This window comes from Sceloporus occidentalis, unplaced genomic scaffold (genome assembly GCF_023333645.1).
Source record: "Sceloporus occidentalis isolate IW3139 unplaced genomic scaffold, rSceOcc1.0.p SCAF_4, whole genome shotgun sequence".
NCBI classification, from domain to species: Eukaryota; Metazoa; Chordata; class Lepidosauria; order Squamata; family Phrynosomatidae; genus Sceloporus; species Sceloporus occidentalis.
Genome location: NW_028316984.1, coordinates 104,097,554 through 104,121,077, shown reverse-complemented (window position 1 = coordinate 104,121,077; position 23,524 = coordinate 104,097,554). Strand labels below are relative to the sequence as shown.

Genomic DNA, 23,524 nt, shown 5'->3' with positions numbered 1-23,524 from the left:
ACAAAGAAACAAGAATATGATCAGCTTTACTACCTGGCTAACAGACTCTGGGGAGCCAACATATGTTGCTTTCCCAATTGAAAACAGTTTTGCATGGAAACAACCAGGGATTTGAGTAGAATGCTGCTGCTGTTCTTAACTGTGGTTCTGTGGATGAGACATCTCCAGCATCCTTATCTTTTCTAATGAGTCATGCTTTTTCATGATGTGGCCAAAGTATGGCAGCCTCAGTTTAGTATTCTTGGCTTCTAGGGAGAGGTCGGGCTTGATCTGTTCTAGAACCCATTTGTTTGTCTTCTTGGCTGTCCATGGTATGCTGAGCACTCTTCCCCTGCACCACATCTCAAATGAGTTGATTTTCCTTCTGTTACCTTTCTCCACAGTCCAGCTCTTACGTCTATACATCATGACAGAGAATATGATAGCTTGGACGATCCTCATTTTAGTGTCCAGAGTTATAGCTTTACATTTTAGGATCTTGTTCAGTTCTTTCATGCCTCACCTTCCCAATCTAATCTTCTTCTAATTTCTTGACTGCAATCATTGTTCTGATTAATATTTAATCCAAGGTACAGAATGAAATGTACAGAAGAAAGAACAGCATTCTACTGGCCAAATTTGAAGAGCCAGTGGTGGCCATAATATTTTGTAAGGAATATATGTAAACTCCCTCCCCCATTCTTGTATATAACAAATGGATGGTAATTCCATTCTTTCTGTTTTGCAATGCAGAAAACTGTAATCATAGGATGAAGAACAGCATTTTTGAAACAAAGCATTTCTGCATTGGAAATGTCCTTGAAGTCAGCCAGATCATTGGTTCTTGGAAACCTCCTTTTTGGACCACAACTTCCTGAATCCACTGGGCCTGCTTGCTGATAGATTCTAGTAATTGTACTCCCAAAATGTAGCTTTTTGATGCTCTGAATTGGCTCAATAATGTCTACGCTGACTTGCAGCAACTCTCATACATTTCAGATATAGATCTTTTCCAACCCTGCTTGAAGAACCTAGGGACTGAACTTGGAATATTTTGGATGCAAAATGTGCACATTACTACTGAATTTGACCAATCTTCTACAGGGATGTTTCTGACATTTTGTGTTTATCCATATGGACACATATATGTATGGTTTTACCAAGTGCTTCCAGGCAACTGTACTTCTGTCATTCTGTGTGTGACTCTGTATGGTTAAACTGACTCTGTATGGTTGATTTTATTTCCTGACTTGCTTTTTATTTTCTACCACTTTCTTTAGGTATCTTCTCATGAACAGTTGTGTTTATACTTTTTACCAAGGAATGTAGCTGACTATTTCTTTCTTGGGCACTTTTGCCTCAGTAAATCCAGCTATGGCAAGGGTAAGTGAAAAATCATTTGAACCATCATATATACAATAGCAAAAAGATCAGTACGCACTTTGTGAGTTATCTAACTTGGAACTTTCCAACATAGCAATCCTGTTTTTGTGAATCAGAAAGGTTTTGGGCTAGGAAATTAGGAATCCAGGGTTAAAATCCCCACTCAGCCATGGAAACCCACTAGATTATATTGGGTACATCACACTCTTTAAGTCTAAAGGGAAAGGCAATGCCAAACCTCCACCAAATAAATCTTGGTAAGAAAATCCTTTGATATGTAAAGGTAAAGGTTGTCCTTTGACATGAATGTCTAGTCATAACGGACTGTAGGGGTGGTACTCATCTCTGCTTCTAAGCCAAAGAGCCAGCATTGTCCAAAATTGAATCCAGTGGTCACGTGGCCAGCATGACTGCACCAAACACTCTTACCTTCCCACCGAAGTGGTACTTATTCATCTACTTGCATTTGCTTGCTTTCAAACTGCTGGGTTGGCAACAGCTGGAATTAATGACAGGAGCTCACCACATCACTCAGCACTCAGGCCTTGAACTGCCAACCTTCTGATCTTCTGATCATCAGAATTGGTGTCTTTACCACTAAGCCACCGCATCCTTTAAAATCCTAGGATAGGGTCCCCATAAATTAGAGTTGAGTTGAATGAATTTAGCAACAAAGTATACCTGATTGTTACAGAGATGTGCTCACTGCCCACCAATATATCAAGTACAGTGCAGCTTGAGGAACAGAGAGGCAGAGCAGTTGTTGTCTGTAAGGATTCAATTCCTTTAACTCCATCTCATAATCAGAGCACAAAGCAATAGCTATGGGTCTATAATTTGGTTGAGGATATTTGAAAGTGATTATATCAATGGCCCAAATAATCACTTCATTTTGTTCAAATCTACAGCTAGCTCTCCCAGAGATATCAATCAGGAAACCATTTTAATTTATCAGTTCCAGGAAAAGACAATTAAAAACTGGTTTCTTCTTTCAGCTACTGGACAGCAACACTAGTGAGGGCATGACACTGGCTGAGGATCTTCCAGAGACGACAGTGACACCATAGTTAATACTAGCACAGTAACACCAGTGCAGTAAACCTCTTTTGAATGTCTTTTACCATGAAAATCCTATGAGACAATCCAAAATGCAACAAGAGATAGTGCCAAAAGAAAAAAACTCCCAGGCCAGATGGCACTCAACACGCTACTGGGGTAGAGTAGAGGACAACTAGAAGTAGCACTGTGGCTACTGACACAACTGAACTCAAGCTGAAAAGACGTTCAGCTGTCGACATGCTCAGAGGTGAAAGTCTGAAACTGCACAGTACATATTAAAGGGAAAGTGGAATGTGAGAAGCATGAATTGGGGCAAGCTAGACATAGTAAAATAAGGAATGGAATGTATAAACATTCCAGTACTTGGAGTGAATGAGCTAAAATAGACAGGAATAGGACATTTTGAGTCAGATAATTACACAGTGTTTTACTTTGAAATGAAATGAAAATCGAGAAAGAAATGAGGTGGCATTAATAGTAACGAGAGATGTAGCAAAAGCAGCTAAAGGATATAATGCAAAGTCTGACTGAATAATGTCAATGAGATTTAAGAGAAAACCCATTAATATAGCCATAATCCAAGTTTATACTCCAGTTAAAGAGGCAGAAGAAAAAAATTGAAAAATTTATTCAGGACATGTTAATCATAGGTCATTAGAATGCAAAAGTAGGAAAAAGCACAATCAAAGTTTGTAGGAAACTTTCACTGCAAACACATTCTTCAAGCAACCAAACAGGCAACTGTATACATGGACATAACCTGATGGCCAATATATAAATCAAATAGACTACATAACTGGAAGCAGAAAATGGAGAATTTCCATTCTTTGTGCAAAAACAAGACCAGGAGCAGATTGTGGCCCAGACCATGAACAGCTAATATTAAAAAATGAGACTAAAACTAAAGAACACTGAATCAACTATTGTGCCAAAATATAACTTGGATAACATGCCTGCATAATTTAAAGATAAAACATATAGTTGCACTATTGAGCTTAATTGACTGGGAGCCTGAAGAACACTGGACTGAAGCCAAGGACATCTTCAGGGAGAAAAAAGGATACTATTTGCAGTAAAAAAGAAAGAGAAGCCTCTTCAAGCAGTTGAAGATGGATGAGAAGCAAAAGTAAAAGGTGACAGAAAAAGACTCAGAACCTTGAATATTCAATGATGTGTACAGGGATAAGAACTACTATAATAATCAATGCAGAGAAATAGAAGATGATGACAAAAAAGGAAAAACAAGAGACCTCTTCCACAATATCCAAGAAATCAAAGGAAAATTTAAACCAAGAGTATAAATGCTCTATGACCAGTAGGGGAACATACTGCATGACCAAACAGAAATAAACAGTTGATGGAAACAATACACTGTAGAACTATATAAAAGAGATGAAAGGATGACAGGTTAATTTGAGGAAGAACCTTTTTAAGATGAACCTTCAATTTTAGAAAGTGAAGTGGAAGTTACACTCAGAGCAATTGGAAGAAAGAAAGCACTAGGAACAGGTGGCATACCGAGAGAGCTGCTTTCAGCTACAGATACAGAATCTAGGCTAGTTCTAAATGAAATTTGACAAGAAAGATTGAAACAAAATAATGACCCACAGATTGGAAATGCTCAACATACATTCCAGTCCCAGGAAAGAAGACACCAGGAAATGCCATAACCACAGGATCATTGCATTAATTTCCCATGCAAACACTGTTCCTCAAAATTCTATAACAAAGACTTTTATCATATATGGAGTGAGAAATGCCAGATGTCCAAGCTGTGTTCAGGAAAAAAAAGAGGCATTGGGATTGTATTGCAAACATACGTTGTGGATTGTTCATAAAGAAATGGGTGTGCCACAGCATTTGATTGTCCTGTAACCTGTACTCAAGACAAGAGGCTACTGTTAGTACAGAATACAGAGAAAAGGAATGGTTTCCGATTGGGAAGGGAGTCAGACAAGGCTACATTTTATAACCCTATCTGTTTAAGTTGTATGCTGAAAATATCATATGTCAAAGAGGACTACACTTGGAGGAAAGAGGTGTTAACACTGGAAGAATTTCAACAATTTAAGATATGCAGATGTGCATATCTTAAGATATGCATATAACTAGCAGGAAATAGCAAAGACTTGGAACAATTAATGGAAAAAGTCATGTAAGAAAGTGCAAAGGCAGGTTTACAGTTGAACATTAAGAAAATAAAAAAATAATGATATATGATTTACATAACTTTAAAGTAGAGGATGAAAACATTGAAATAGTGAAAGATTTCATATACTTTGGCTCAGTCATTAATCAGAGTGAAAGTACAGTCAAGAAATTAAAAGAAGGCTAGGACATAGAAAGGCAACTGTAAAGGAACTAGACAAGATCCTGAAGTGTAAAGATATATCATTGACTACTAAAGTCAGGATTGTCCATTCCATCATATTTTCCATTTCTGTGTATGATTGTGAAAACTGGACAGTGAAGAAAGCTGATAGGAAGAAAATCAACTCATTTAAGATATAGTGCTAGAGAAGAGTTCTGCAGATATCATGGACTGCCAAATAAACAAATAAACAGTCCTAGGCAAAGCCTCCCTAGAAGTCAAGATTATTAAACTCAGACTGCCAGGGGTTGGACTGGATGGCCCTTGTGGTCTCTTCCAAATCTTTTATTTTATGGTATTATGAAAAGACATGATTCACTAGAAAAACAATAATGCTTGGTAAGGTAGAAAGCAGTAAGAAAAGAGGAAAACCACATTATAGCTTTATAGATTCAGTCAAGGAAACCACAATCCTGAGTCTCAAGACCTGAGCAGGGCTGTTGATGACTTGGAGGTCTCTCATTCACAAGTCTACCATAAGTCAAAGGCAGCTTGATGGCTGTTAACAACAAGGCCTACGAGACTTAGAATTCCTTCAGATCTGTGGTGGAAAGGCTTTGGAAAGCAAGAAGGATGACCTACTAATTGGAAAAAAAACTACATGTGAAGTTTGGAATGCCTAGCCCTACTCCTTACATTGCTTCTTTGTTGCGTTTCTTTCATGGAAACAGACCAATCTCATGATGAGAAGATCCTGTTCATGTGAAAAATCACCGCATGAGCAAGGAAGTTTGAAAATCAAGTTGCTAGGTTGTATGGCCATTTTCCATACAAACTAGAACGTCACTCTTCAGTCTTGTCACTTTTCACATGAGGAAAGCAACAATGGAATAGAATAGGGCTAGGCATTCTCCTCTTTGCATGTTGATTTAAAATGTGTAAGTAATGGTTGAACAGGGCTTTTGTTCCTCCTACACTCCTAAGGTCTGAGTTCTTTCCTCTTCCTTTAATCCTTGCTTCTCACTATTTTGTTACATTGGCTACGCTAAAGTGGTTATATTGAAGTTCTTTACCACTTTTCACTGTTTTCCAAAGATGAAGCACAGAAGTCTGGAGGAAGTATAAAACTGGGACATCAGTTCCAGAAAAGCCAGCAAGGAGGATTCATGTTTCTAAAGAGCTTTGAAGACAAAAATACTAGCTAGTAGTCTGTCTACTTAAAAATAACATTTCCACGAACAGCTTGCAGTTCTTTCCACAAATGGCCCTCTGGGGGTTCCTCACCCTACCAGTGTTGCCTGGGAACAAAAAACAGACATCCTGCTAGACATTTTGATCACTTTTTAAACAAAAGGCGCAATAGGTGGTTTAGTATGACATTTGATTGGAGTCTTTTCTAGTCTGACCTGCAGCTGTGTTTGCTTTCTATTATTCCTTTTTCTGCAAAAATAGGGCAGGAGTTTTACACTGAGATGGTGTGCAGGTTTGTCAGCAGTCAGATGGTGTACATACGAAAAGAGGAAAAGCACCATATCATTACACAGCATGTAGGTATCAACATTGATTGATTATTTGGACCTAGAAGACTCTATCGGATGTTCAGTTTGACAGTATGAAGGAGCAAGTGAGAATCTGTGGAGTTGGTCCTGTTGCCTCAATAATGAGATTCCTTCTGGCCATTTTTCCAGACTGACACCTGTGGTTTCTTCTATCAGGATGGGAATCCTGGCTGGATACACAGTACATCTCTACACTGGAAAATGTACATGTAGAATGTCTCAAATCACATACCAGCCAGGCAGTATTGCTGTTCTGTGTATTCTTGCTCGCCTCTTCAAGAGTTCATCTTGTTTATGCAAAATTTTCTACAGTTCAACCAGGACTGGGATGAAGAAGAGAAATCCATCATCATGCATTTCCTTTCTCCAGTGCCCTTGTTTCACATGCCCCGCTCCTTTCTATCTTAGTTAGTTGACCAGAAGTGCTACCCTACAACTCCCAAACTCCAGTGCAGGATACTGGTTTTGCAACAGGCTTAGTCAAAGTTGGTTCTTCTGGGACATAATGCAGAGACAATGTGCAGCAGGAAGGGGTGAGGGAATTACCCAACTGTTTGCTCCCAGTTTCTAAACCATTATGAAATACTATAGTTACAGTATTGTCCACACTTATTTAAGGTTATCTTGTGTTACTTAGGTGTTTGATTCTTGCTCAGTCAGTTCAGTATCCCTCTGTGGTCAGGAGGGTCCTACATGAGGATCCTATTGTCTGTAATGCAAAGGAATTATAGTATCTGTGAGTGGACACAACTCTTTCTTGTTCCTTACTCAATAACAATAGTACCCATTTACTCAGTTCACAGTGCAGGTGGTTACCTTTAGAAGCCTAAATGGTTTGGGAACCAAGTATGTGAAGGACTGCCTCTTAGGCTAAATCTGGCTGCTCCACCATCAGTATATCATTGAAAGCTCTTCTTGGAGTCCCTCCATGTTCTCCTTAATGAGTTACTGAATGGAGTTCTTCCTTGGTTGTAGTACCTCATATATGGGATTCCCTCCTCAGAGAAGTTCCCCTTGAGCCAATTTTATGGCTTTTTGGCACCAGGCTAAAGACTTGTTTTATTTTCTAGGACATTCCAGCTTGTTTTGTGGGTAGTTTTAAATGTCAGCTTTATTGTTTTATTACTTTTCTGGGTTGATTGTTTTCTTCTGCTTCTATGATTTTTATACCATGTTGAATTATATTTGTTCTTTTATTGTTTAAATATGTATAATACTATGGGAATTTTGCCCTGAAGGGTGGCATAAGAATTAAATAAAGAAACAAAGACATGCCATAGAGATTTCTTTCTAAATTAATGGGAGATACCACAAATGTTATTGTTGTGTGCCTTCAAATTGTTTCCAAGTTATGGTAATCCTATGGGTTTTCTTGACAACATTTGTTCACAGGAGGTTCAGCACCACCCTGTGGGTTTTCCTGGCCTTGTGGGGATTTGAACTCTAGTCTCCTGGAGTCCTGGCCCAACACTCAAACCACTGCACCACACACTGACTCTCTGACCTGAAACATAATTATATCTTTATTCAACCTGAATGTCTTGTTTTTTGTTGCAGAATTGTTCTGGATGCAAAGAGAAGAGGCCTGCCCACAGTCTGTGTACAAACTGCAACAAATGGCTCTGCAGCTTGTGTACAGAGGAACACAGGCACAGCAAAGAATCAGGAGAGCATTTCCTGCCTATTCCACTGAAGGGGTATTCAGGTACAAATGTGATTTCATCATGTTTTTCTCTCATCTTTATGCTGAACTGTCCATGTTGCTGTTCAGTCACAGATATTGTGTTATGTGCAGGAAGTGTGTCCTAGATAATGTGAATTCTGTTGAGGACTTCCCATCAGATTTAAGTGGCACAGTTGAAAGAGATGTTTGCTTCACAGGCGAGAATGAAGAGGATCAGGGAAACAAGTAGGGAGCAAACAATCAGACAGGGACAAGTTGAAGTCAGGCCAGATAATACATACACCAACTAGCATCAACTGCTAGTTTTGTCTTTACAAAAACCACCATGTTTCTGTTCATTACCTGAGAAGAAATATCTAACCGGTGATTTACTTGAGACTGGAAACAGAACCAGGCAGCTGCTGGATTATATATTTGTAATACACTGTGCCTGCTATACGTGGCTTTCAGCATCCACTGAAAGCTGCATGCTGGAAGAGGCAATGGCGCCCATGACATGGGCGCCATGCTGCTGGCATATTTCTATTATGTGGAGGGGGGATCCGGAATGGATCCCCCACATAAGGGAAGGGTGCACTGTATTTGGAATTGACTGTTACAACTTTCCTTTCTCCTTGGGTAGCATCTTGTGGGGCTTGATGATATTCAATCTTTCATCCCCTTCTTGAGTTTCATCTTAACACAATGATCATGGGCAGACATTGTGTGATCTGACCTCAAGGGAGTGTTCCCCTTTCCTTTAATTAACTTTTCATAAAACAGTCTAGAGCTAGAAAACTTATTAAATATTTTGTGATATTTTGACTCGTCCTGTAGATTTTAGGCAGGGTACACACCGCCAGAAAGAGGTGCCTCCCCAGTGCCTCTCTTGGCTCCGCAGGAGCACCGCAGCAACCAAATTGCATGGCGTTCCTGCGGAGCAAAAAAGGAGCGCCCAGAAGCGGCTCCTCTTTGAGGTGTCACTGTGATGCTGCAAAGCGTGAGAGACGTTGCAGTGATGTCACAGGTGCGCCACCCCGTCTGGAAGCGGCGCCGCTGCAACATCACGTCACACGCTATGTCTGGTGGGTGCGCTGCAGCTGCACCACCCTCATCACATGCAAGGGCTGCTGAGCGTGCAGGCACTCTGTCCACCAGGCAACCCTTGCATGTGGTGAGGGCGCCTCAAAGGCCCATCTGTTCCGGGCCTTAGATTCCTTTCCCCCATAAGAACCTGTACAACTTGCTTTGATATCTACAGAATTTGAAAAGGGGCTAAAAAAAGAAACAAAGCAGGCAAGTGAGACACATATAGTAGGTCTTGTTAGACATGAGATACATGCTCCACACATCAGTTTTGTCTAGGGACTGGTAGAGACCAGGGGTATAAATACAAGGGTTGGTGGTGAAATGAGGATGTTGTTTTTTAAAATAAGAATTCTGCCCTACAGGGGTTTCACTAGTGGGTGCAGTTGATACCAGTTGACACTTTAAGGGGAGTTATACCACTGCTTCCCAAACATCTGCCTTTTGAGAGAAATGGACTGTGGTGTTTGCCTGTGTCCCTTTTAAACACTGGAGCTCAGTGGAAGAGATAACATGAGTGGGGCAAGGCTCAACAAGAGGAGAAAGGCCTTAGTTTTAAAAATAATTTTTAAAAATAATTTTTTAAATTTTACTTTTAAAATTTTTTTTGAGCAATATCACATTTTACCAAATTTTCACTTTAACCACAAGAAACTATGTACACAGAAATACATTTATGCTGTGCATATCTTCATCTGAGGCGAAGAGTGTGTGACTCACCCAAGGTTACTCAGTGGATTTCCATGGCCAAGCAAGGATTTGAATCCTGGTTGCTAGAGTCGTAGCCCAACACTCAAACCACTAAAAAGCTACCTGAAGCTATCTATGCTAAAATAGGTGAGGTACATTGTACAGAGTGCCACAGCTGTGCCAGTGAAGGTTGCCTGATCCAGACAAGATAAAAGATTAATAGGATGCATTAGTATTAAAGAAAGAGTGTTACTGGGACTCATCAGGAGAAACATGGGGGTAAGTAGTCATACATGTACCAAAAGTAAGTAATTTCCCCCAGTCAATATCTACTACATTTGAGAACCATCACAAAAATTGCAATGCAAGGCAATGCAAAGGGAATGGTATAGTAGAATGTCTTCCTATTACAGAAAGAAATGTGAATATAAGGTCCGCATCTTTGGTGTAAGTCTGTCTTATATCTTCTAAATGAATGCCCTGAAGTGGTTTCTACCCACTTGAGTGGTAATACTTTACATTAATCAAGTCTCCCAATTCCTTTATTTAGTATTCAATATGCTATTCCGGGAGCTCAGCTTTCCCATTATTCTCTAATTCTATTTATTGAAAATTCATGTGATTATAAAGTATAATAAAGATGTTCAGATAATTACATGCTTGTCAAGAATAAAACATGGAACCGGTGGAAATAAGGCATACCACAAAAATATACTGTATGCAGCAGCATTATATAGAAGTAATAACACAGATAACATGCTTTATTATATACTAGCAAAAAATAGCCACCTTTGCCTAAGTTCACAGCCTGCTGTCTCTCCCTTACCTCGGTACTATTTCTCTTCTCTTATTCTGTCTCAGGTCTTTCTGTCCCTCCATCCTAATACTGATGAAGCTTGTATTAGTTGTACATGGGTTAGGAGATCCTTAGATCCTTCCTTCAGTCTCCCCCACATTCTTCCTTTCACTCTTTCTCTCTCTTCTTCTCCCTCCAAACTCTCTTTGCTGGCTCCCTTACCTCTACCTCTTCTCTCCACCCTTGCTAGGCATCATGAGTTTCTCCATTCCCTCTCTTTCTGCCCTGTAATATTGTAGTTCTCCAAATTCAGGCAGCCATATCCCTATACTATGCAAATAGTTTATTCTGTAAATTACATGGTGGGTCATGGAAAGTTTGGTTAGAATGCATGCACCGCACTCCCTCTCATTCCCCATTCCGAGGCAGTCCTTTCAAAGTTGCTTCACAGATTGGAAATAGAAGGTTGGATTGCTAACCATTCTTTGCATGAAATGCAGCCAGGGGTTCACAGCCAGCAGCCCGATATATATTTTCTACATCGCCTGGAACCCTTTTGTTTGCCACCTTTCTCGTCGTAGAGATCCTGTGTCTTTAACAGATGCAGGAGATGAAGATATTCCACAGGTATAGCTTTCCGGAGAGTGAGGATTCCGTAACATTTGGGATTCCACTTGAGGCACCTAAAATTACCAAAATGTGCCTATTGTCACTGTAGTGTTGTTCCAGTAGTGAGAACAGTCCAAAGTGAAGGAGGCTTAGAAAGTCTGATCCTGTAGCATCCTACTTGAAACCAACTGTAACTTTTTCAACCCAAACCTCTGGGCTTTCTTCTCTTAGCTAGACCTCTACTATTCAGTAGTCTTTTTGCTACTGGTTAGTTCTTTTCCAAGGGATGTGGTGTTTGTCACCAAGTGGGTCAGCATGGAAACATAAACTAATGCCTCTGAGGAAGTAGGCTGAAGTCTATGAAAGCTCATGCTGCCAACTTCTTTCTTTCAGTTCATCTCAAAGGTGCTACAAGATCTCTCTACATACAGATTTTAATTAATTCAAAATTATCACTCCCTTAAAAATAACTCTGAGAAGCACCACCTAAAAGTCCCCTTGGTAGCCATACCAAATTTCAGGTGTATAGGTTTTAAAGCTTTGGAGTTATGGTGAGGAAAGACAGACATACCCTCCCTGTTATTATGAGAGATTACATGTGCACCAGATGGAAGATGTTGTGAACCTGAGGAAGTAAAATGGACCAAATGTTTATTACAGGTACATGTTTAAATCTTGCTTTATAAAAGTATCAATGTCTTCTGACTGTTAAGAGATGTGCTGCCTTTACAAGTAGGCATATCAGCAGCAACCAAAAAAGAACCTCTTGTTATATCTATCTTCCCTTAGTGTCCTATAATCTTGCTTCCTTTGAAGCTAGTAGTAAGTGACTGAATCAGAACAAACTAACAGACTAAAGCAGCTGATGCATGTAGAAATCAATATTTATTAGATGTGGTTCAGGTGGTGTACATATGAAGAAAATCCCATGTACTTACTGATCTGGGAAAAGTTTGGAACTCAGTCTGTATTGTAGCCCAAGGTTGGGTAAGCGAGTAAACATCGAAGCATTTCATACATATATTTTGAATTTATTTGGCATGGAAGAGAAGGCTGGAGAGAAGAGATAGAGGGACTGTCTTTCCCCTCTTGATCCTTCAGCAGCCTCCAGCCTACCAAAAAGAAGAGGAGAGGGGAAAAAAAAGCAAACTCAGGCATGTTACAGACTGCCCAGAAGGGGCGGTCTCGTGCCGCTGCCGGTTGCTGCGTCCGGGAACCGCTGCATCCAAACCGTGCGGTTCCCGGACGCAGAAAAGAAGAAGCGCCGAAATGGCGCTTCTTCTTCTGCCCCGGATGAGACGCTGCGAGGCGCTACTCGCGGGGTCACATCCGGTGTGCAACGTGCGGATGCTATGCATCCAGCACGTAAAGATGGCGGCGCCCGTGTACATAGGGTGCTGCCATCTTTACGCCCTTGTCACATGCTAGGGGTGAGGCGTGGACGCTAGGTCCTCGGCCAACCCCTAGCATGTCACGGGGGCGCCAGAAGAGCCCGTGTGTAACGGGCCTCAGTTTTTCCTTACTGGGGGGCTTCAGTCCTCCCACCCAATAACCCCACATCCACACTCGGTCCCTCCATCAGACACTCCAGCCCACCAAAAAAAAAATGTCATTGCAGGCAGGTACAACTCCATTATGCCTAGGCCCAGAAGCAGATAAAAGACCCTCCTTCCATCCCACCTGCAATTGCTTTGGTCTTGGAGGGAGAGATGAGGAAATCGAAAGGTCTGAAACCATGAGGAGCAGTTTAGGGAGCTGGGTATATTTAGCCTGGGGAAAAGATTAAGCAGTGACATGGTAACTGTGTTTATATATTTGAAAAGGATATCATATTGAAGAAGGAGCAAGCTTGTTTTCTGCTTCCCTCTCTATTGCAACTGCCATTGTCTTGGCTTTGGAAGTAGAGAGGAATCTGCTGGACTTAATTCCCTTCTCCACTGCTGTTTCCTTTTTCTTGTGTGTCCTGTCTCAGGTTGTAAGCCTGAGGGAAGGAGACTGTCAAATTAACAATTTGTAAGGTGCTCTGAAAGCCTTAGTGGCTATAAAGCAGGGAATAAATAAATAAATAGCTCTGAGAACTGAATTGCATAGCAGTTGAATTATGCAAATTAAGGTTGTGCTTAGGACAGGTTATCTTTCTGCTTTGCTGAAAAATGTCTGCATTCAGTGCCAAGAAAATTCAGAGGATGTGCTTTGAATAGATTATGCATATTAACCATATATGGAAATTTGTTTGTTTTGCATAGGAACACTTAACTTGCACACTGTATTTCAATTCAGTATTGCTGTAAAGTGTGAATAATAGTTGCAAGGGCTGTGGAAGTACGGGAAATTGAATTAAGGCCATGGAGCCTACAGGAGCAAGAAAACTCTTTATTAAAATATACTGGGGCCTTTCCAAATTCCACCATACTGTACCAGACATTTATTTTCTCCCATGCCCCATCTTCTTCTCTTTCTCACTCCTATCCACTCAGTTCTTCCCTTGGGGGAAGGTCTCTCATCCTGGTGCTACCTCAGACTGTAGCATAACAACAACAACAAAAGAGTAACTTTGCTGGACTATACCAAAAGAGGCCTCTGTATTATAGCATCCTGTTTCTCCTGGCAGTCAACAAGATTATTTTATGGCATGCCTGTAATCTTCTGACAGTCAGCAGACAACATATTCTCTGGGTTTACACACCCACAGTGATTTATTCCCTGCTCCCTAAACTGTTTTGTTTGGCAGGACAATGGTCTAGAAATTTTGGAACATCCCTAAAGGCTGCTGAGGAGAAGAACTCGAGAAGAGAGTTAAAAAGCAAGCTGAATTTCTGTGTATTTGGTTCTTACTTGATTTTTATGGGTTTGAATATGTGTAATCTGGTTAAGGGTAGAATTCAAAGATATAGCCATGTTAGTCTGTAGAATCAGTATGTAGAGAGCTCTTGTAGCAGCTTTGAGACTAACTGAAAGAATGAAGTTGGCAGCATGAGCTTTCATAGACTTCAGTCTACTTTCTCAGATGCATATAGTCTCCTGTCACCTTCTCCTGCACCTTACAAAGAATGGGAAACTCCCATTCTTTCAAAAAGTGCTGTAGACGTCCAGATTAGGTATGGGATACCTCCTGCCTGGGCACAGAGGTGTGCAATCGAATCTGTGTTTGAAAATTTTCATCTTGCGACTAGCTCAGGAGGAAAGGATGGGAAAGGGCAGTGCTATAAACTCCTAAATTTGGAGCTCTATAGACTACCCCTAAGGGGTGGCCTGCAGGCGCCTCTATTTTTGTTGGATCAGGACATGCTGTGGCCCTGAAAGAATCCCATATTTTCAAAAAGTGCTGTAGACGTCCAGATTAGGTATGGGATACCTCCTGCCTGGGCACAGAGGTGTGCAATAGAATCTGTGTGGCCCTGATCCAGCCTTTCCAGGGTGCGAAAAGGAGTCACCAAGTGGCTCCTTTTTGTGCCCTGGAAAGTGCGCAGTAGTCACGGTGCCACAGCCATATGGTGCTCCTTTGGCACTGCATTGTGTGGATGCAGTGCTGAAGGAGTGCCAAGATGCTACGCAGCATGTGGGGCAGAGTGTGGCATCATGGCACCCCTAGGGGTGGAGCAGGGGCGTGCATTGTGGAGACGATACGCCCTGACTCCGCCCCTAGGCCGGCTCAAAGTGCTCACATGAAGAGCTCCTTAGTATCTTTTTACAGTTGGTTCTCAAAATTTGTTGTTACAATGTGTGCCTAACCTCACTTGTTACAAATTGTCTTTGTTCCAGCTCCTTCAATGACTTGGTTTCCACCTGAAACTGTATTTTATTTTTCTGAACACAAGTTCCAATAAAGCTCCTCCATCAGGAGTATAAATCCTATGAAAGTGTGGCTCAATTCACAAATACTATTCCCCCAGAACAAGGCGATTATGAGCCCCCTTGAACTAGCTCTTCACTTCTCATGACACACACTCCTACTCTTTGGAATGACTCCTCCCCCTTTACAGTCACTTCTCAGGCAGCCCCCACCTTTGCAGCCAGCTTAACTCTTTGGCTGTGGGGAACATTCAACTTTGCCAGTGACTGTCCACAGATGCCAACTCTTCCGATCTCTGTTGAAGGCTGTTAGGTGAGCAGAGAAACCTCTAAGTCAGCAATCCTGCAGTTAACTATTGAACTCAATGGGGCACCCACTGAACTCAAAGGAGCATGACAAAATTATGAAAAGTTATTTAATACAGCTAACAGTGCTAGTGCTTTGTTTCAGTATAACAAATAGTTAAGACCATCATGTAACTGTACCAGCTGTCATCTTCTGTGTAAATTGCTAAAAACAAAAGAAATTGAACATGTTGACTATACAGTATATAAAGACAGGCATAATATAAGGGGGGAAATGTCACAGAAAATATATGCCTCTGGAGTAATTCTGAATTAATCATGTTTTCAGGAGCTGATGGGGAAACAAGTGAATTTCCCTTGTTTTGCCCAATGCACAGTCAAGAGACTCTCAAACTGTTTTGTGAGACCTGTGATGTCCTTACTTGCCGCTGCTGCCTTCTGACAGAGCACAAAGAACACAGGTACTAAATATTAATTAGTGCTTGTCCTTAACTAAGTTCTACATTAAAAGCAAAAGGGGGTAGCACTCCTGCACTTCTAAGAGTTGTACTGAAGACAGTTGTATGATACAGTGGCTTCAGTGTTGGCCTAGGATTCCAGTAGACCAGACCCTCCTCCCCTTTCCACAGCCTTTCCTCTCTCTTTGTCACTGACACCGTATCCCCACTTCTGTTTCACACAACCCATTTTCTCTCTCACATACCTCAGTCCATCTATTGTTGTGCTTGCTATTTGCCTACACTTGAGAGTCTTCATAGATTCTCTCAAGTCCATCTAGAAACACATAAATGGAAATTCAATTTCCACACCTACATATCTTACACATAAGACACCTCATCCTTCCAATCAGCTGAACAGAAGGCAGAAGAAGAGAAAGGAGACTGCATGAAGAGGAGCTTTTAACCTCCTCTGCCACCTACCCTTCTTGATTCACCTCAAAAAACTGAACAATGAGGAGAAGGGGGACAGCCGAGGTACTGTTCGGTTAGTGGCATTCTGCAGCAAGCCCCTCTTTCCTGCTCCTTAGCTGTCTATCTTGGTGGGGTGGGGTAATCATGGGATTTAAATGTTCCTTCCCCTCCATGTGTTTAAGAGCTGACTGTTATCGGACACCTGAGCAAAGGAGGAAAGGTCAAAGAGGGTGCGTGGCTTCAGAGGGGAGACTTTCCAGTTGGGGAAGCTCTGTCAGCTAAAGGTCTCTCATTACTTTCTGGGATCAACTATTCTGAAAATATGCCTTATCCTTCTTGTCTAGGCTTTGTACCCAGAATATAAGGAAAAACATGCCCTGTCTTCTTTTCCTAGGTTCAGGCATCTTCATGAAGCTTTGCAAAACCAAAGAGCCATCTTGGAAAATGTCACAGCTAAAGTGGAAGAGAAAAAAAATGGAGTGCAGGTCTCAGCCAAGCAAATTGAAGACAGGTAATGTTGGGGACGCCTCTTTCATAAGAAGATGAATTCTGAAAAGAGCTTCTTTCATTGGAATGTTTCTTTCCAGTGATAAAGCCTCATTCTCACGATTGCTGAAGGATGTAATATGCCAGTTCTCCCCTGGCTGGAGATTTGTTCCTGGACATATTGTAGAAATGTGAAACCACAGATAATGGCAAACCTTACTGAAATGAATGGATTCCGGAGGAAGTTGAACACAGAGTTGTGCTGGAGGCTCTAGACATCTCTACGGAGAAGACCTCTCTAGGCATTTCTATGTCCTCCAGCAGATTCTATGGTCACCTTCTGCCAGAAGGATACCACAGTCTCATACTGGAGGACCTCGAAAATACCTAGAGAAAGCATTTGTTTTTTGTTTTTTGGATGTTGGTATGTGAAATACGGGTACAGGTTTTGCAGATAAGTGGATTGCAGTGGAATAGAGAATATTGGTTTGTCATCTCAGTTTAGCAAAGCTCTAATGCAGTGTTTAAGGGAAATTCTTAAATTTACGCACCCAAAACATATTGTTTGAGTTAGCAGAAATATATGAGTGTACCTTCCAGTTGTTCCAATTTGTCTGGAATAGTCCCAAATAATCATCTATCATCCCACTGTTTTAACTGCTTTTCAAATATCCCTCTTCTCCTCTGACTTTCCCTTTTTGTCTTCATCTTGCTTTCATTGCAGCAGAATGAGGCCCGAATAGATGGGCCAAAAATTGTGGCTTTCAGCCACTTCAGGGATATGGCGTGCAGACGATGCATGCCGCTTTAAGGCCATGGGCAAAAGCAGTGGTGAAAAGCCACTCCTTGCCAAAAGCCTGTTTGGGACCACGGCACTGGCCCACTTTAAGAGCAGGCCGTCTGGTTGCTACAGTCACCAGCCGATTGGGGCTGGAGCAGCCACAGGCGGCTTCAAGCTGCTGATCTGTTTTGTCTCTGAGTTCAAAGTGCAAAACTAGTTTGCACTCAATTAACACAGCAGGGGAAGCAGAGAGGAGGTGGCAGGATCTTGCCCTTCCTAATAGGCAAAAGCAAACTGCTACAACCTTTTTTTTTTTTTTTTTTTTTTTTTTTTTGCTCTTCTTCATTAATAACTTTGTACTGACCACTTGGCAACATGGGTTATGGTTTTCATCTGTGAAATGTTAGAGGGTATCAATGGAAGCTTACAATTAATTATTAACTTCATCATATTTCCCAGTGCTTTGAAAAATAGAAGCCACAAAGCTGGTTTTCTTGTGCAACTGATTCTCCGTAAGTCAAATGAATAGGAAATTTCTTAGCATTCACTAAAGTGTCCCATTCCTGTGAAATTGTTAATTGTTCTTTCTGTACAGATTATTTGAAGTAAAACACCTGCAAAGAAAAGTGGAAAACCAGATAAAAATGGCCAAGATGGTCCTGATCAGTGAAATAAATAAACGAGCAAATGTTCTCCTTGAACAGCTAGAAGTAAGTAGAATGATACCATAGTGAAAGACGCTATGCATACACAACACTATTCACAAACCTGAACATAATTAATTAAATACGTATAAATCATATATAAATATAAATATTTTTTTATTCATATTTATTTATATGGTTAATGCCCTGGCCAAAAGATGCAGAGAATGAGAATATCTGAGAGGAGAAATCCATTCTAGGGGATGTGCAAATGCCTGCTGATGCATGGGATGCTTTGAAGGAAATAATCACCATCTTTATAACCTTTTATTTATTTATAGCCTACTTTTTTTCCAGCCCTGGAACTCAAGGCAGCTTATAAATATTAAAACAGAAGCCAATAAAAGTTTGTGTGACTAAAAGGATAAAAAGTTTGAATATATTTAAGCTAGTAATAGAATAGTAATAGTAATGTTATCAATTTAAAAGCAACAAGTATGGGTGGGCTGTACAGTGCATAATAAATGACCAGTACTCAAAGGGCTGTTGAAACAATTCTTCACTGGCTACTGGAAGGGCTCCATGGAGGGAGGGAGTCTAGCCTTCTAAGGGGGATAAATTACAGAGACTGGAAAAAGCCACTGAGAAGCCACTGTTCTTCATTTCTACCAGATATGCTTGTGAGGGGGCAAGAATGGGAAAAGGGCCTTCCCCGAAGATCTCAAAACCTAGGGAGGCTTATTAAGGAGAATATGATCCTTCAATGAACCTTAATTTGAGAAAGGGTGGCCAACAGTGCATAATAAGGCAAACCTTTTAGAGACTGAGTGCCCAAACTCAGTGGCATTCCCACACTGGGTGTCATCTAGTGCTGTCGGGGGGGGGGGGGAGACTCCTGGGGGGAGGGACTTTTGGAGTTGGGACTTCTGCCTTCTGGGGCGGGATGGGGGAAGACCCAAGGTGCACACTCTCAGCCTCAGCCTAGCAATAGCAACCCCCCCCCGATGAAACTTGCTAAGAAAACTGCATGATAGTGCCTTAAGGTTGCTATAAGTCAGAAATGACTTGAAGGCACCACATGCACAAGTCATGCTCTCTCAGCCTGAGGATGGCAATGGCAATCCCCCTCTGATGAAGCTTGCCCCATGGTAGTTTCACCTTAGGATCACCAGGAATGACTTGAAGGCACACACATACAGAAAGAGACACATTCATACAAGGCACACTCTCTCAGCCTCAGGCTAGCAATAGCAACCTCCCACCCCCGATGAAACTTGCCAAGAAAACTCCATGATAGTTTCACTTTTTGGTTGCCTTAAGTTGGAAATGACTTGAAGGCACCACACACACAAGTCACGCTCTCTCAGCCTCAAGGGATGACAAAGGCAACCCCCCTCCACTCCTTCCTCCACCCTCCTGTGCCTTTAAGTGGCTTTGGGAACTAGTTAAAGGCATGGGACAGGGTGAGGAACAGGCATGCGCCTGCTCCACTCCTTCTCCCATCATCCACTGCCTTGAACAGGCCTCTGGAAGCCAGTTAAAGGGACAGGAGAGTGGGAGGGGGGAGAGGCTCAGGTATGGGCCTGCTCCTCCTCTTCCCCTGCCCTCCCGTCTCTTCAACTGTCTCTGGTGAGGCAGTTAAAGGGACTGGAGGTCAGGGGAAGAGGAGGAACAGGTGTGCACCACCTCCTCGTCTTCCTCTGCCCTCCTGTCCCCTTAACTGCCTCCCCAAAGACAGTTGAAGGGATGAGAGGGCGAGGAAGAGGAGGAAGAGGCCACATGCCCACAGAGAAAACTCTGCATGCCAGAGAGGGCACACGTGCCATAGGTTCGCCACTTTGCCTAATACCCCAAAGACACCAGTTCCTGTCTGATCTTGGAAACCAAGCAGGGTCAGGTTTGGTTAGTACTTGGATGGGAGATTGCAGTATAGCCTACAGCACCTGGTATTCATTGGCAGAAGAAGGAACTGGCAAAATCACCTCTGTGCCTTGCCTAAGAAAACCCTGCAAAATTCATGGGTCACCATAAGTTGCTTCACTTCAGACCCCTGGTGTATTGAGGGCTCAGGTTTTTGACTGTCGAACTGTGGAGCTATTGGTGGACACAACTGAGCTTCTGTTCTGGTATGTTGCTTCTTTGCAACCCTCTGCAAGTTATAAATGTTATCACTGCAGTGGGCCCTTGGTATCTGCTGGAGTTTGGTTTCAAGACCCCTGTGGATACAAGAACCTGTGGATGCCCAAGTTCTGTTATATACAATGGCATAGTAAAATGGTGTCACTTATATAAAAGGGCAAATCAAGGTTTGTTCTTTGGAATTTGGGGGCAGGGGGAATATTTTCAAGTTGCAGCTGGTGGAATCTATGGGTGCAGAATCTGTGGATATGAAGGGCCGACTGTATTTCCAAAATATATTGTTTCAAAATAAGATCCCATCTTTTAATTTTGCTCTCACTTTCTCCTTGATATTGTAAAAAAATCTAATTCATTAAACATACATCTCAGTTATGGATTTGTATGTCTTATGTTGCTTTTCGATTCATAATTTGTTATGGAAAGAACACCATTTTCTGTATGTAATTATTGATAGAGGATCTCCAGTGAAAGGAAGCAGAAACTGGAACACCAGCTTCAGGGAGTCATGGTGCTTAACAGACAGTTTGAACATGTGCAAAACTTTCTCAGTTGGGCAGTGTGCAGTAAAAATAGTGTTCCATTCCTCTTCAGTAAGGAATTGGTAAGTGTTATTTCCTTTTTAGTAAGAAATAAATGCATGCTATAAACATGAGATGTTAAAAAATGAAAGGAACTGAGAAAAACAAATTTCCAAAGTGAATGGGAAGGACTCCTTAGCTACTTGTGCACTGACATCCTAAGGCTTTTAAGAGTGTAACTTCCAGAAGTCAAATCAAAGGTAAGCTTGGTAAATGTACTACTGGCTGGGGGATTCTGGGAATTATAGCCCAAAAGGAAACTTTCCTGCTTGCTGAAGGATTCTTGGAATTATAGTCCATAAAGGAACCTTTCCAAGCTTTGGAAAGTAATAAACAGACAATTAATATTGATAGTTTAGAGTGATCATTTGCCTTCACATACAGATACACCCCCATGTTGTTCCTGCCTAGTCTGACTGGACTAATGGTGGTATTACCTGCTAGTCTAGGAAATGAAAGTTGCATCTGCATGACATTTTCTTGTATCTATTGCAGGGCTTTAGACCTAGCCCAGAGGTATAGTGAACAGAGGTAGATCACACTTCTTTTATCCTATCCTGAATGGTAACTGTGACCACTGTGCTCAACTTCCACAATTATTTATGTCTATTCTGTGGTTAGATGAAAGACCAGAGCAGACAAAAGACATAGCCTATTTATTAAGTCATGCATTTTATTTCTGTATAATATGCCTTAATGACTTGGCAGCCAAAGAAATATATAATCAATAAGATGAAAATACCTTATTACTACAGTAGCTAAAATAAATGGTAAAAATACAGAAGGTACACAGGTGGAAGGGGCCCATTATGCTAAAAGCACCCGATCCTATATGATTTTGGCAGCTAAGCAGGTTCAGCCATGGTTACTACTTGAATGAGAGACTGCCAATGAACAATAGGCTATATTTCAGAAGAAAGAACTGTCTGAGTATTCCTTGCCTAAGAAAATTCATGGGGTCACCAGAAGTCAACACACACACATACACACACAGAGACTGCAGAGAGGAAATATCCTGAATAAATAATCTCATTGCCTCAAACAGTGAACATTTCAGTGTCTTGCTTCTGGCCTTATAAACTATTTTTTGACAGTACTGAATTCTGAGGGAGTTCATAATGAATCCAAGGGATCTACTTCTAAGTAAACATGCAGAGTTTGCTATTTTGGAAGAATGATATTTCATAATGATATTTCAGTCCAGCGTAAATTAGACTACCCTGAATAGACTAGCATACATATCTGAATTTCTAAATCTGACATTAGATTGCTCTGTATCTTTTGCTGGAAGACAAGCACGTTTTAATAAAATTTGTGATCATGGGCAAAATAGTTTAGAAAATGGGCCAAGACATTAAGGATTTATATACACAATAAAGTATTGTGGATTTGTTTATTTCATCATTCTTAGGTATATTAATAATGTCTATCTACACAGAGACATGGAATTCCAAAGTGTTACACAAACCCCTTGTTAGCTATTTCAGGCCATTTTCAGGTCAGGGTATCTTTAGGTAAGTCTGTGCTCTATCCAAGTCTGCATAGCAGACGCAACAATCCTCCTATTGTCTCTGGGAAAGTGCATTTCTCCCACAGTGAAAGACAGCTGGCTCAGGAGCCTCTGTTTTCAACGGGAACTCATTTCCTCTCTTTCAGTTCACTTTAGTTTGTAATTCTTTCCTTGAATATGTAAACAAATCCAAAGCTCAGATGAATTAGATGTATTATCACAGGATAACTGAATGTGAAAGCAATGAGTAATGTAGGGGCATGACTCATTGAAAGGCATAAGCCATAACTAGCTTTCAACTGTAAAACATAGATATTCGTAGTATTGAACAGTCATTCTTTAGTTTGTTGCCAGATTGTGTTTCAGATTCAACGTTTGCTAGAAACAAACTCTAATGCAGACATGAGTCCTCCTTGGAAGGTCAGATTCACATGGGACCCATCTTTCTGGACTAAACAACTCTCCAATTTAGGTAAAAAATTTCTAGAGTTCCATTGAGCTTCTTTAACAAAAATATCTTTAATGAAAATCTCATGGTAAGTTATAAAATCTCATTTAGTTTTCCCACTTGCTATTGAAAATTCTTCATATTTCATACCCTCTGAAGGCTGCCAGAAAGTGGGGGTGAACTCTTCATGTATGAAAATAGAATGAATTGTGCATTATACCATAGCTGATATATTACTTGACCTATAATATAGGACATACTTTTTGCACTATGGAAACCTATTTGAGGATAGCCATGTTGGCCATACAGCAAAGTGAAACTAAAACCAAAATCCACAAGATTTATTTTTGTTAATGTATTAGTTAATTGATGCAAAATTAGCCTCAGCAGAGGAGTCTTAAACAAAAAAGAACTGAAGACTGGGACTTAAATCTTTGAGGTTTCTACTTCCAGCAAAGGTAGAACTTTTTCTTTTGGACTTTAATTGAATGAGTTGTACCTATATAGCACCTAAACGTTTTTGCAGATGTAGCAGTACAAATTCATTTTCTTTGCATAAGAATTTTTAAAAACATATTTTGCCTAATGAAGAAGCAGTGGAGCTTTGAAAGCTTGAGTGATGTGTATTGTGCATTTTGATTGGCCAATAAAGGTAGTGCAGTAGGTAGGCAGGAGATTAGAAAAAAATTGAGACTGCTCATTGTTTACAATAGCAGCAACAGAATGACCCTCCTGAACTCCCATACTAAATTATACTGTTGAAATGAAGACAGTTTTGCATGAATTGCTGTGTG

At 41.0% G+C, this 23,524-nt stretch overlaps 1 protein-coding gene across 2 annotated transcripts in view; it reads left to right on the top strand.

Annotated features, from left to right (window-relative positions):
- Window positions 1-23,524, top strand: part of TRIM66 (tripartite motif containing 66) — a 63,310-nt gene that overhangs the window by 4,804 nt on the left and 34,982 nt on the right. For both annotated transcript variants that reach the window (XM_089523460.1, XM_089523459.1), the window contains exons 2-8: window positions 1,260-1,362; window positions 7,849-7,996; window positions 15,562-15,694; window positions 16,539-16,655; window positions 18,007-18,121; window positions 20,649-20,795; window positions 22,637-22,754. In XM_089523460.1, coding sequence (XP_089379586.1) covers window positions 1,354-1,362; window positions 7,849-7,996; window positions 15,562-15,694; window positions 16,539-16,655; window positions 18,007-18,121; window positions 20,649-20,795; window positions 22,637-22,754 — 787 coding nt within the window. In that variant the 5' untranslated portion in view covers window positions 1,260-1,353. The remainder of the gene's footprint in view (window positions 1-1,259; window positions 1,363-7,848; window positions 7,997-15,561; window positions 15,695-16,538; window positions 16,656-18,006; window positions 18,122-20,648; window positions 20,796-22,636; window positions 22,755-23,524) is intronic.